The sequence below is a fragment of the Cottoperca gobio genome, chromosome 23 (assembly GCF_900634415.1).
Source record: "Cottoperca gobio chromosome 23, fCotGob3.1, whole genome shotgun sequence".
In the NCBI taxonomy this organism is placed as follows: Eukaryota; Metazoa; Chordata; class Actinopteri; order Perciformes; family Bovichtidae; genus Cottoperca; species Cottoperca gobio.
The window spans coordinates 340,209-354,784 of NC_041377.1; the positions used below are offsets into that span (position 1 = coordinate 340,209).

General features: G+C 46.4%; 1 protein-coding gene across 23 annotated transcripts in view; it reads right to left on the reverse strand.

Annotated features, from left to right (window-relative positions):
- celf2 (cugbp, Elav-like family member 2) overlaps positions 1-14,576 on the reverse strand; it is a 161,028-nt gene that overhangs the window by 111,259 nt on the left and 35,193 nt on the right. For 22 of the 23 annotated variants that reach the window (XM_029462019.1, XM_029462018.1, XM_029462002.1 and 19 more), the window contains exon 1: positions 4,367-4,535. The exons of the other annotated variant lie outside the window; for it this stretch is intronic. In XM_029462019.1, coding sequence (XP_029317879.1) covers positions 4,367-4,485 — 119 coding nt within the window. In that variant the 5' untranslated portion in view covers positions 4,486-4,535. Of the gene's footprint in view, positions 1-4,366; positions 4,536-14,576 lie in introns of those variants that run through there. 23 annotated transcript variants of the gene reach the window in all.

Consider the following 14,576-nt stretch of genomic DNA (forward strand, 5'->3'; position numbering starts at 1 on the left):
CGGCACCTTCGTCGCCAACTCCGACCAATCTCTCCCTCACTTTCCAATTTCTCCCCCCACCCTGCCTTCATCCACCCTCCTCCACCTCTGTCCTCCTTCTCCTCCCTCTCCTCCCTCCCTCTCTGCTCCTTTTCCTCATTAAAGTGGGACCCAGGCAGTAGCGGTCACTGCCTCTCATTTATTTTCATTTGAAACTGGTGCAGCTCCACTGATCCTCTGGGGCTGCAGGAGAGAGAGCAGGATGGTGTCATTCTGATAACAACTGACACACACACACACACACACACACACACACACACACACACACACACACACAGGTACTGTACGTGCACCAACTCACACACACACTCAGAAAAACAGAGGAATACAACACATCGCCCGCACATGCTATATGCACATGATGGAATGTAACCATTTGCACACATGCACGCACACTGCACACACACACACACACACACACACACACACACACAACACACACACACACACACACACACACACACACACACACACACACAGGGAGGTGTATACACATCTGCCCGCAAATAGATGCACTTTCACACCCATTTCAATTCATTTCACGCACATATTCACACATTTCATGTACCTGCGAGCTCCCGTGCTCTGTCCCCTCCCTCCTCTTTCACATATGAACCCTCTCCTTTCCAAACTCCCCCCCCCCTTGATTGTGTGATTGTGCGAAGGTGATGATAGCTCGGTGTGAATCAGGGCGACGATAAACCTGCGGCCCATTGTCACCTGGATGATTGCGAGTATCGATCTGCGCATGGGCATACGGTGCACGTGCGCGTGTCAGTGTTTTGCCGCCAGCCCCTCTGCACTCCCCCACTTCCTGCACGTGTGTGTCCATGCATTGTATTAGTCGTGTCGAGAGCGGCCCTGCCTGACACTCTTTGATTGAAAAGGTGCTCGGCAGATTAAATCGTTGTAGTGGAGACGAGGTGCGCTCCCTTCGTCGAGGAAGCAGGTTTAGCAAATTCAAGAAAGCTGGGGGGGGGATTTACGGGGGCCCAATGCCTTGACCCATCTGGCTAAATGGCAGGGAAAGAGAGATGCAGTGACTCTAAACCAATGGGCAGGTCCGTAATAGAAGACTCATATCCTTCACACCATTAGCTAGGCACACTGTGTGTGTGTGTGTGTATGGGGGGGGGGGACGCTTGGCTTTACCGCCAGCAAAGTGGAAGGTAGAAAGAAAAAGAAAATAACTAATATCAACTCACAGGTGCAAACTCTCACAGGAAACTACGCTGATTATCTCGGCTTTCGTCAAAATTCCTCCCCTTAGATTCCTTCCACACACACACACACACACACACTCACACTCACACACACACACACACACACACACACTCACACACACACACACACACACAGTCTGAAAGTAGCAAAACACTGACAGATTCTTTCTTTGTACTTCAGCACATTGGATTTGAAGTGAAACAATGACTATGAAGTTCAAACTTTTACAAAGTGCTACAAGTATTACACTTTCATAAAGTTGGAGGACTCGTGAGAGACGGATTTAAAAAGAATTGTCAAAATGGAAGCAGAAGAGGCCGAGATATCCTCACTGTTAGTCCCGAGTGTGAGTGTAGTTACAGAAACACTGGATCCTGCGCTTCCTTTGATGCAGCGTGATGGTTTCTTTGTGTCTGTCTGGTAAACATCACGTCTTCCAGACTCCAGACTCTGCACCTCCTGGTTTGTAGTGCAAGCATAAATATTTGCAGTCGCCGAGCCAAAGCCAAGATACTGGAAGTCACTTGAGTGTTTTTAAGATTTAAGAAAAGCTCCTTTCAGAGCAACAAACAACATTATAAAACTGTTTTCACAGTCTGAGAGGAAGTCAAAGTGACTGGTGAGACGATCTCCATGTGTAAAATCAATGAACTTTCACTTTCACTGCCTAATTTGACGGTGTTTGCATCAGTTCAAGTCTTCTTGAGAAGCTCCTGTCCCTGCTGATGCCCGGCCAGGCCTGGACAGCTGCCATCTTGCAAACTTTCCTGCTCGTCTCACAGTCATTGTTGCCTCTGACTGATCCTAAACATCTTCAAATGGAAGCTGAAAGTCAGCATTTTGACCTCATAGTCACCGTTTCATTTCATATCCAATGTGTGAACGTGTCCTTACAGTTCTGACAGTACAATGGGAGCTAGAGCCTTCAGCTATCAAGCTCCTCTCCAGTGGAACCAGCTTGTGTTCGGGAGGCAGACACACTCTCCACATTTAAGAGCAGGCTAAAGACTTTCCTTTTTGATAAAGCTTATAGTTAGGGCTGGCTCAGGTTTGCCTTGGATCAGGTCAAATGTTGTATTTGTACTATGTTGTTTATCCTGTACACACGACATCTATTGCACGTCTGTCCGTCCTGGGAGAGGGATCCCTCCTCAGTGCTCTCCCCGAGGTTTCTAACATGTTCCCCCCTTTAATTATGGGGTTTCTTTTAGGAAGTTTTTCCTTGTGCGATGCGAGGGTCTAAGGACAGAGGGTCTAAGGACAGAGGGTCTAAGGAAAGAGGGTGTAAGGAAAGAGGGTGTAAGGACAGAGGTGTAAGGAAAGAGGGTGTAAGGACAGAGGGTCTAAGGACAGAGGGTCTAAGGACAGAGGGTCTAAGGACAGAGGGTGTAAGGAAAGAGGGTGTAAGGACAGAGGGTCTGAGGACAGAGGGTCTAAGGACAGAGGGTCTAAGGACAGAGGGTCTGAGGACAGAGGGTCTATGGACAGAGGGTCTAAGGACAGAGGGTCTAAAGACAGAGGGTCTAAGGACAGAGGGTCTAAGGACAGAGGGTCTGAGGACAGAGGGTTTAAGGACAGAGGGTGTCGTAACCTGTACAGTCTGTGAAGCACACTGAGACAAATGTATAATTTGTGATATTGGACTATATAAATACATTTGATTTGATGATTTGATTTGACTGCACGACAAAAGGTATCCGTCCTCTGACGTGCGCTGGTACCTCAACCCAACAGTCACTCGCCCGTCCTGCACACAAGCTAAACTTCTGCAAGAATTCCCCCCCGTGCTTCTCGCTCGGAGCAACTGCCTGATGCAGAAACCGCTCAAAGTCACATTTCTTCATCGGGAAATTGCAAATGAAGTACATGCCTCAAAAGCGGTTTCATTTGTCACCCAATGAAGCGTTCACTGATTCAGTCAGTAAATTACGGTGCAATAAATTACTACCTGCAAACATCAATGAACTATGTTGACTCGTTGCAAAACAAGTCAACCTCAGCATGACTGTTTTTCACGATCAGGAGCGCAGCAGACGCTTGTCCCAATCTTTTATGCAACAGGAGGGGAGTTCAGATGAAATATCATCATCCATCATCCCTCCGTTTGTGTGGAAAACATCCCAGAAATGAGACAGACCTGAATGAATGAAAGTACAAATACAAATACATCAATTCAGTTGGGAAATGTCAGATCCTGCTTCGGTTGAGTGGATGCCTCCCCTCTTTAAACTCTTCTCTCTAAGAGACAAGCTCATTTGGTTTTTAAAGATCTTTGTTGCCTCGGAGGTGAAAGAAATCTGAATCCACGTCTTTAAACCAGTTCTCCTGCCAAGAGATGGTTAGGGTTAGGGTTTTAAAGCAACTGAACACTTAGTTTAAAGTTAATTAAAGTTAGAAGAAGAATCCATATAATATACAGTCTTTCTTCTTTTCTTCAGGACTTTAAAACGTTAGGATTTTATTAGGAGCTTCAGAGACCCTACAGAGATACTACAACTCTTGACACCATGTAAAAGAAAAAGAAATTATACATATTCATGCGTATGTGGGTGGAATATGACAAAAATGTAAATTAGACGAAGGGCAAACACAACTGTATATAAATAATAACTGAGAAGCATCCATGATGTCAAAGGTGGATGCAAATGAAGTGCTGGATAGTTCATGTAAGAGCTGTGAATGCTACCAGATGTCAGTTGAATTCTACTTCCTCGTTGCGTACACTACAGGACGAGCTTCGACAGAGAGCGAGAAAAAGGAGAAGTACAAGCGTTGGATGTTCCGCTCGACTGGGCAAACAGTTGCAAGGGAAGCAGAAATCTGCCGCCATCGAACAACAACACCGAGACAGAGAGCCAGGTAGGAAGCGTTACGGCAAAACCTGTTCGGAGCGTACGATGCCAGACGTCACAATCCTCTCAAATGGAATCAGCAGCACCTGTACTTTGCTAAGCCCCTCCCCCGCCGTATGAAAATGCTCACATTGTTTATTCAAAACCAATGACGCCACACCTTCGATGGAAGTGTAACAAATCCCCATCTGGGTCAGAAAAATGGGTGACCACGTGTGTGTGTGTGTGAGTGTGTGTGTGTGTGTGTGTACCTCAGCAGCAGCTCGTCGGTCCCCATGGATTCTGCGCTGGCGGCAGCAGAAGGGGGGCAGCACACGGCATCCACACACACTCTCCCCTCAAAGCCGAGCTCGGACGAGAGCTCCAACATTATAAACTGGCAAGTGCACCTTATCAGGCTGCAAGCTGCGCTCTCTTCCTCTTCTGTCTCTCTTCTGTCTCTCTTCTTCTTTTCACTGCCTCACTTTGCTTCTCTCGCCTTGTTCCTCTTTGCCGTTGTTCCCTTTTCTCTCACGCAGAAACAGGCACCCCCCCCCCCCCCACACTACCACTCTCTCTCTCTGGTAGAGCAGCAGAGCAGTGGAGACCCCGCTGGCTCGCCTAGCTGAAGTAATCCCCTGTGACAGCTCAGCTCATGTTGTTATGTTGTGGGCCTATTTGCGTCTCATACATCTAGAACCGCCTCGCCCCGGTCCGGCTCTGGACCGCCCGGCCCAGCGCCGTGCCGACATCGCCCCACTATCCACAAGTTCTGCTCAGCATCTCTGTGTTTTTGTCAGACTTCACGTTCACAGACAGAGAGCAAAATAAACCAACTAAAGTTTTTATGAGGTAAATCAATGGCGTACATCACAGTAAAGTGGTATTGAGCCGATGGACTGAGGCCAAGTTCAACATCAAGTCAAGCGTGCACGTCACAGTTTATTAAGAGAGTGTATGAAAGAACCTCCAACAACATATTAGTATATCATAAAGATATGCAATATCTCCAGTCTCTGGCATTATCCCAATCCCCCTGACCACTTCTGGGGTCCCCATCTCATTCAGAGTCTTAGTCAAATATATTTGATTTGTGCTTCTAGACGTGATGACCTTCTATTTGTAGCTACATCGATGGCTGTACAGCTTCGACGCTGTAATATTAAAAAGCCTTTCCAGACTTGATCATCCACAAATATTGAGCACATGGTTGGACCATCGCTAGAATAAAAGACTAAATGAATCCTTTCCGGATATTCTCTAGAAAGCAGCTCAGCCGCCTGAAACCTTACATACTTGTAATCCCTGGTATGAATCTGAGAATAATTTGATTTGTTTTGGTTCAAATCTGGTGAAATCAGATGAAAGAAAAGACATTTGTTGAGTTTCCCACCGAGTCTTCCAAATAAATACGTATTTAATTTGTTCTTTCTTGACGAACATCAACAGGTGTGATGGACGCCACAGCTGCACAGCTTTGATGCTACAACACTAGCAAAGCCTTCCCCCTCAGATCGCACTCTATCCTGCAGGTACAGACAGCATGTGTCGGCCCGACCAGTCTCGTCTCCGGAGAGATGGCCCGGTCCAGCAGATCATGCCCAGGAAGAGGCAGCCCAGACAGGCATGTCTCAGTGAGTAGTGCTCCCGGAGGACGCGCTGCCAGATCCTGCTCCATATACCTGGCACATCTCAGCCTCTCCTCCCCATAGGAGGTTGGGGCTGAAGACACAGGCAGGGAGCTGCTGATTAAAAATTCATCTCTCTGTTTATTATGATTTATGCATGTTTCACTGAGCCAGGAACGGAAAAGAGAGGAGAGGAGAACAGCTTCATTAGTGCATATTGTGTGTATGTGTGTGCGTGCTATGCCCATGCCTGTTTGTGTACTCTGTGTGTGCGTGCGTGTGTGTGTGGCTAGCTGGCAGGTGGGGGATAGTTAAAATTATGGACTGTACGTGAGCTTCATTAGAATGTTTGGCACACAGGGCAGAATCGTCTGTCTTCACAAAACACCTGCATTTCACTGAAAAACAACAACAATTGAAATCCTAAACTATCCGGTGAGCACAGGCCATCGCCATTAAAATGCAGCAGACACTTTTGCTAACTTCTAACTTGATTACCCGTTCCTGCCTCTGTTCAAATCGGATCTGCCTCTCGCCGCACAAAGCGTGCGATGATGACAAATATTAGCACAAAAAAAGTGTTGAATAAGAGCAAAGTACGGGCTGATGTAATCATCTCAGGCTTCTCAAGTCAAGCAGATGCTGCAGCCGCTGATCGTATGTCGCTAACTCTTTATTACAGTGAACGCTGAATGTAAAGAGTGTAATAACATAAAAAGAGCAGAATGCTTTCAAATTAACATACACAATTAAGTTCTACAAATGTTCCCGTTATTGAGGGCTGACAATGATGACTGATGATTTGTTATTTACACTCACAATAGCTCATATTTATACAGATATTAAAGCTGCTCTAGGCAGTATTTTTGCATAAAAAAACACTTAGATTTTAAAATGAGGCTGTAATAGTCCCATTAGGTGCAGAAAACCCTATTTCTCTAATTAAAATGATGGTGCCAGTTACGTTACTGTACTGCTCCACCAACTGCAAGTGATGAAGAATAGAAATGGTGTCCTGCATGCATGTTCTGTGCGAGCACACGACCCCGTGGTGATGGGGAGAGAGACATCAGGGCCATTCCAGGCTACGCCATTGTCCTACTTCCCCAATGTCGACGTGACAAGATTGTCTCGTGAGTAATTCCCAAAACATGACACAGCAGAAAAGAATCGGCTCACATCATCTAATGCACCTTGATTACTTCGTTGGTCTGTCTTGCACGTCCGGTGTGTCATCCGACGTGATGCTAAGTGACGCAGCCTGTGTGTTTCGCCCTTTGGACATTCTGCCTCTCTCTCTTCGACCTCTGCAATCTTTGGAATCACATGTCAGACGGGGTAGTAACCATGAGAATACATATTTACACGTGTGGAATTTGATCAAAAGGTCTCTAGAGTTCAGGTAAAATTCTTCTCCTTATAGACTTTATTGCATCTTTACATTTATAGAATCTGCCTTTAAGTTTCCCCAGCACGGTCTCCTTAAAAATACGTCCCAATCAACTAAACTGTAATATCAATTACGTTTTGACGGGATCGCAAATATGTTTCTAATAACAGTGCGCATGAGTCCGTGCAGACAGGAGGTGCGGGTGGATTGACTTGTTTTACTTTACGTCTGTAATTGGAGCCTTTTTGATTGGTTTTGTTTCAATTAATAACCATCAAATTACATTGAATACATAAAAACTGCAACAACTTGTCTTCCAAACGGAGTTTCAATGTGATCCCAACCTGTTGCCTATAAACTGGTTCTTCCACTGACTTCCTTCAATGAATTTCCTGTAACAAGGAGCTCTCTGAAGGTCTGCATCCGTCTCTATCCGCCTGCTGCTCTAAACCTGCTCTCTGCACGTGCCGTGTTGGAGGACATATGGCAGCGTCTGGGAGAGACATAAGCTAGGTGTTGCAGGGAGGGGCAACTGGTACCATCCAGAAGCTCCCAGCGTGCAACGAGCCAAATTTAGCTCTATTCAAATAGTTGTTTTTCCATTTTATAGGTTTGGAGCCTGAATTTCCTGCTGAGCTATGACATCACGCCTTCTAAAGACGAGCATCTTGTTTTTGTCATTCACAGGAAACACACACACTCTGCTGCCGACATCGCTGTAACTTGAGGCCACGACTCAAACGGAGCAGCTTCTGTCATTCTTTTAAATTGTGTTTACAATTTAATGACCTATTTGTGTTTGTTGTTTCCGGCGAGTGCCTGCCTCGCTCTCCCCCTCTCTCTCTCTGCATCTCTCCCTCCCTAACACGTTCCGACAGCGAAAGGTCAATGCCCATTGGCTACATGGGGGGCACTGAGTGATGTAAGGGGGGGGGTTGTCATGGTAATGTGCACGGCTGGGCAAGGACGCAGGATGCCTTTTGTGCTGAAACACCAAGGCCGGGACACAAGCGGGATCAAAAGACTTGGCGGAAGCGCGCCGGACTGCGGACGCTTTAATTGACTGGCGGTTTACTGGCTCGGCAAATGTGAGGGGTGGGACTCTGCCAGTCGTGCCAGTGAAGCAGATCTGCATGTAAGAAACAGACAGAGGCCTAAAGACAGCGAGTTGTGAACAGCTCTGTTATGTCTGCGCGCCTACATTCTGCTGAGCTTGGCTTCATATTAATAAAAGAGGGATTACCAAAGTCTGCGGACTCCTCTCTGGCCCCTCTCCAGCCGAGAGCCAAGCGTGGGTTCACACCTCCTACCCCTCCGTCTCCCTCCTGCCATCCTTTGCTCCTTTTTTCTCAACTCACGCTCAGCATGCTGCTCACGTTCGTCCCATTCAAAAAGAAAAAGAAAAAATCTCATCTGCCTTTCCTCCTGTCTGTCTCTGTTCCATTTCTCTCCACTCTCCCTCTAAGTGCAGGAGGGAAAGAAATGCACCAAAACACAGATAAATTATTTAGATTTTTTCCCCAAAGAGAAAAGAAAAGAATGCTTGACTCTGCAGTTTGAAAGAAAAGGGGAAAGGAGGAACGGCGAAGGGGAGGGGGGAGAAATAAAAATTGCATTAGATACAAGATTCCGCAATCAGCCCGCGATATGAAGAATTAATCTTATCTTCCACCGGCACACACGGCCAAGTAGGAGAGCGCCTCTAAAGACTTCAAGATGACAACGGGACAAATTCTCCTTTCCATTACGCTGCCATTCAGCCATTGTGGCGGCCGACACCTGACGATAAGCGGACGTATTGTTGCCGTTGACAATGTCATTATGGGACAGTAAACAAGTGATGCGGTGGAGGGCGGGGGATAAACCACGCCGGAGCAGAAAGTCACCAAGACAATCTGAAATGAAAGGAAGCAAGACCCCTTGGGAGAGATAAGATTCCTCTTCTTTTCCCTCTTCATCTATCTCCTTTCTCTCTCCGGCTCTCTCTCTCCAAAAGCCAAGGACGGGCACATGCTTAGAACAAAGCCCCGGCGCCGCCGCGTAATCAACTCCTCTGTACTGCAACAGCAGCAACACAATCTTCCCTGGAGGTCATCCACGGGAAGAGGCTTAGGAGGCAGAACGGCTGAAGGATCACGGGCTATTAAGATGGGAAAATAGGCTGACATTCACCCGGCCTCTCCCCTCGTTCCCCTCTGCTAAACATTACGTATATGTACAAACATGAAGAGAGACTGCAGCTAGATTGATGCTGTGCAGGTGTTTGAGTCGAAGCAGCTGTAAACGCTTTTCACATGTTTCGCGCAATCAGGGTGAAAACACAAGTCAAACAGCACGTCGTCGTCTGAGGCGTGCAGCTCTGCAACACCTACTAAACAACACCCTGATAGTCCTTTACATACACGTGTTCCTGGGCCTTGGGTTGGTTAAGGTCGGTTGGAGAAAAAAACCCTCTTTTCTGCTATTTCCTGAAGGCCAGGAGACACTTGAAAGCATCTTCAGGTGTGCTAGCATTTCTGAACCAGCTGCATCATACCCATCATCAGATATGACTCTATATCAGCGTCTACCTGACACTCTCGCTCACACTGCATGCACTCACCCACAGCAGGTTGGTTGAGCATGGAGGTGGCAGGAGTGGTTCTGTTCCATTTGCAGACATTAGCACAGGGAGATTAATTTGTCCCCTTCCATTAGGTGGGAAAGCAGCCTTCATGGCTGCTCAATTATCCCTTAACAAAAAGAAAAATACACAAACAAACTATGCCTTCCGAATGATAAGCACTGCATTAGAGTGTGTGTTGCATCATACGGATGCATACATGAGCAGGTATTGTTTGACTATGGAGGGAGAGGAGGAGCGTCCGGGGTCAGGTGCGGCTCTGTTTTGCACGCTGGCTGACGGCTCATTAAAGGCAAAATGTACGTCTAATATTCAGCGATTCAGCGGTGAAATAGAGTGAAAGAGACGACATGAGAGAAAAAAGAGGGACAGAAAGAGAGAACGGGGGATGAAGGGGAGAGCGGAAGATAGACGTTGCTGTTGTTGTGGTTAGACTTGCCGTCTTCCTGCCGCTCTCCTCTTTTGTGAAGATTTCGACTTCATTAGAATTATAATGAACATCAGCGAGGCTCGCTGAAATATTTTTGGCTCCTTGAAAATAAATGAATACACAAGCAAATCAATTCAAATCTGCCCATTATGCCTGTTTTCTGGGTCGTATGAAACATGCATAATGGGCCACACTATAGGCACACAGCGCTGTATGTAGCAGGCTGCCGTGATAATAAGCTAAAATTAGAGGATCATTTGTCATCATTCCCAACATCGTTACACATCGCAAAATCAATTTCATATCCACGACGACATCGACGGGCTCATGACGGCGTATTGATTGACTGAGAGACACATCAGAGCATTATGGTGGTAATGTTAACACTACAGCGGAGTCATGTGGAATGTTCTGTGTGTGTGTGTGTGTGTGTGTGTGTGTGTGTGTGTGTGTGTGTGTGTGTGTGTGTGTGTGTGTGTGTGTGTGTGGCTGTCGTGCTCCACGGTGTGATGATGTTGCTGTGTAGTGAGACTCACTAATTGGCTCACCTGTCTCTCAGCCATCTGGAGCCTCTCAAAAGAAGAGGAAGAAAAAAAAGAAACGTCACGCCGAGTTCCCCCAACAGCACACACACACACACACACACACACACACATGATAAGACAGGGTGGAAATGTAAATGAAACAGAGAAGCAACAGCAAATCTAAAGATATTTTCCACGTCTTTGCTTTCACAAGTGATTTAAGAAACAATAACAACCCGTGTGCTTCTTTGCACTTTCAGAATTAACGCGATAATGATTCATTACGGCAGCGACAAGGTTTCTGCCGGGGTGGAAGTCGGAGGTAAGAGCGAGGGTGCAATCAGGACAGAGTTACAATGCATGTACGATAATAACTAACGATGTATTATAAATAAATATTGTGATTGTTTGAGGAAAGCACTGGAATGTGGAGAAGACGCACCCTCGACTTCAGCTTCCCCCCCCAACGAGAGCATCAGCTGGAAGAAAAAACACTCCACTATCCCAGAAAACCCTGGGGCATGCTGGTGTGTGTGTGTATGTGTGTGTGTGTGTGTGTGTGTGTGTGTGTGTGTGTGTGTGTGTGTGTGTGTGTGTGTGCGTGTGCGTGTGTGTGGTTCGGATGAGTCTGCTGTCATACCAGCAGTGTTTCAGGAGGATGTGACAAAGTGTGTGTCTGTCAGGTGTGTGTGTGTGTGTGTGTGTGTGTGTGTGTGTGTGTGTGTGTGTGTGTGTGTGTGTGTGTGTTTGTGGATTGATTTACAGCCTGTGTGTCAACTGAACAAAGAGGTCAGGATGTGTCGCTGGTAACCACGGTAACCTCTGTCAAAAACAAGGTTTATATAATCATCGTTATTATATCAAAGTAATTGTATCATCAGCGTTTGAATAAATAACAAAAATAAGTGCGATAATGAATAAATAATAATATAAAGACAAATAAAGCCGTAAAAAAGATTTGAAATTAAGATGATTAATGTTGTCATTATAATTTAATAATAACAACAAAAACATATACAAATACAATTATTATTCAACTAAATATTTAATACACAAATTATACTGTCTATACTATCAATCATAATAGTTATTATTATATATAATGTTATTATTATTATACATTACCATAAAATTATACAAAACGATCATCATCATTATTACTGCTGTCCTGGAAAAACTACAACAGCAGTAATAAACGCTCTGAGTTTATCCAGTAGTGAGTGTGTGTGTGTGTGTGTGTGTGTGTGTGTGTGTGTGTGTTTATTCTCTCAGTACCCAATGTGTTCCAGGTCAATGGTCTGAATCACACACAAAGAAGTAAGCCCCTCCCTAGCCACTGTATGTTCACCTGCCACCCAGTGTGTGTGTGTGTGTGTGTGTGTGTGTGTGTGTGTGTGTGTGTGTGTGTGTGTGTGTGTGTGTGTGTGTGTGTGTGTGTGTGTGGCTTGTCCACAAATGAACCTGTGTCACTCACAGAGAAAGCATTCCTGAGAGAGAAAAGACAGGTTGTGAGAAGTGAAGGAAGAAAAGATGTCTAAACAGCTGTCCAGCTCTCTGCAGCGTCCCCCCCCCCCTCTTCCCGTCCCCCGTCCCTCCTGTCCCCCCCCCACGTCCCTCCTTGTCATTAGCAGCTCTTCATAATTCATGTGTTTGGATGAAAAATTGATGAACAGCGAGCCTGACACCAGCACAGCCTCCCACAATTAAAAACCCAGTGAGAATTTGAATCCCATTTTTCCCTGCTGCGACAGTGGAAGTGCACAGGAAGACAGGGTGTGTGTGTGTGTGTGTGTGTGTGTGTGTGTGTGTGTGTGTGTGTGTGTGTGTGTGTGTGGTGGTTTGAATCCAGACACCAGGTGGAAAAAGTGAAGGGGCAGATGGGGGGGGGGAAGCTACTTTCTAAAGGCCAAATCACAAAAAAGCAGATTTCCTCACTTACCTGGAGAGATGTCTAGCCATGCACATAGTTCTGCTTCTACCCGCTCAGGTTCAGAGATATATGTGTACCAGATTTCTAGCAATACTCAGCTAAAACGAATAGAAGCGTTTGTGATGAGGCCAGCTTTCCACAAATCCAAGGGAAAATTTGGACTTCAGCCATAAACATCTGCACTAAATCAGCGATCTTATAAAAAAAAAAGCGTAAAGTGGAAATTTGAGTTGAGATTATTTTGAACTCAAGGTCAAGAACAAACTCAAGGTTCTGATTTGTATATCTCAAAACCAATGCAAATAAAACAGGTGAACAGTGAAAGGCGAGACGCCACTACAGGAACGTGATTAAATACGTTTTAAGTGCTCCTCACGCTAGTCTGAGAAAGTGGACAAAGAGACGAGGAAGAGGAGAGATGTTGGAGGGACAAACATGTTAAAGGGTGAGAGTCTGCGTCATTGTCCTGATTGGCAGAACGCATGAGTCATCGTGTTTTGCTATTCGTATAAATTCTGGCGCTAAACGATCAAATTCCTCCTCGCTGTCAAATGACGACGCATTTTTTTTTTTGTGCAAGTTGTGCTGAGTGAGAGCGTTTTCAGAAAGCTTCCACACGGCAGCTCTCAGTGGACGTTTCCTCACTGGGGGATAAATTAGAGCTGAGGAAGGAAGCCTTTAACGCTGATAACTGTCACTGCCGAGGAGAGAATACTCCAGCCACTGTCTTCTGTCTTCTGCAGCGAGCCTGCTCATCCTCTCATAAATATTCAGATGTGGGAATACTGGGGAGGCCGGGCCAGAAGCGCCGCACTGAGCAGTCGCTGTGGCGAGGGACCGCTGTTGTCATGTGGCAATAACGGACGCAGCGTACCGGGACGCCACATTGTGTGAAACCCTGTAATTATAGTCTCTTCTGTCTGTGTGTGTGTCTGGCCCTGTAAACAGGAAGTGTGTGTGTGCATTTGTGCGACTCACACACACCTGCAGCCCTCGTGCCAAAGAGGAACTTGAGGCCTTTAGAGAGCTCTTGTATCTGTTCCACTCATGAGCTGATGCTATTCATACGCTAATCAACACTTGTTTACGGCGATTTGTGTATATTTTTTGGCGTGCGAGGGCGGTGCGTGCGAGGGCGGTGCGTGCGCGTGCGAGCGCCGTCCTCCCCGTCTCAGGTCATGTCAGAGCCAATAGAGGGTTTGCGGCTCATAATGACCGATGCTGAAAGGCATCCGTGGAGCCACACTCGCTAATTATCAGCTGTGGGCCTTCAAAGAACATTATCAGCACAAAGACCTGCAATTATACACACACTTGCACGCACACACTCAAATACACACACTCGCACACCCTTCATCACCCCTGTATCCGCTATCAACTCTTTCTCCTCCCAAACTGTCTTCTGCTCTCTTGATTGATGTTGTCGTCCTTTTTTTAAACTCTACTCCATTTTGTCTTTCTTTTTCCACCGCTCGAATCCTCCCCTCTGCTCGCCACAACTCCCACGACTCTCTTTTCCTCCATCTTTCCAGTCTGTTTTCATTTCCTGTCCTCTGTCTATCCATCCCCATCCTCCAAATTCCAACCCTATCCTCTCTTTCAGCTCCCTTGTTTCCACTTTTCCTTTCTCCCTATCCCCCTCTTCCTCCTCCTCTTCCTCCACCTCCTGGCCCGAAACAGACACTTAAATAACGAGCCGGGTGTCAGTCAAACCGCCAGTGAGCTTCATTAGAGGAGGAGAGAGCACAGGATCAAATTATACGCCCAGTTCTCGTTTGTGTGTGTGTGTGTGTGTGTGTGTGTGTGTGTGTGTGTGTGTGTGTGTGTGTGTGTGTGTGTGTGTGTTTGCGGGGGATTGTGGGGGGTCGGCGGCAGTAATAGTGATGGTGGCGATGATAGTGGTGAAGGCAAAGAGGAAGTAAACACACGCTTCGGAATGACGCAGCTGTGTGGCGGA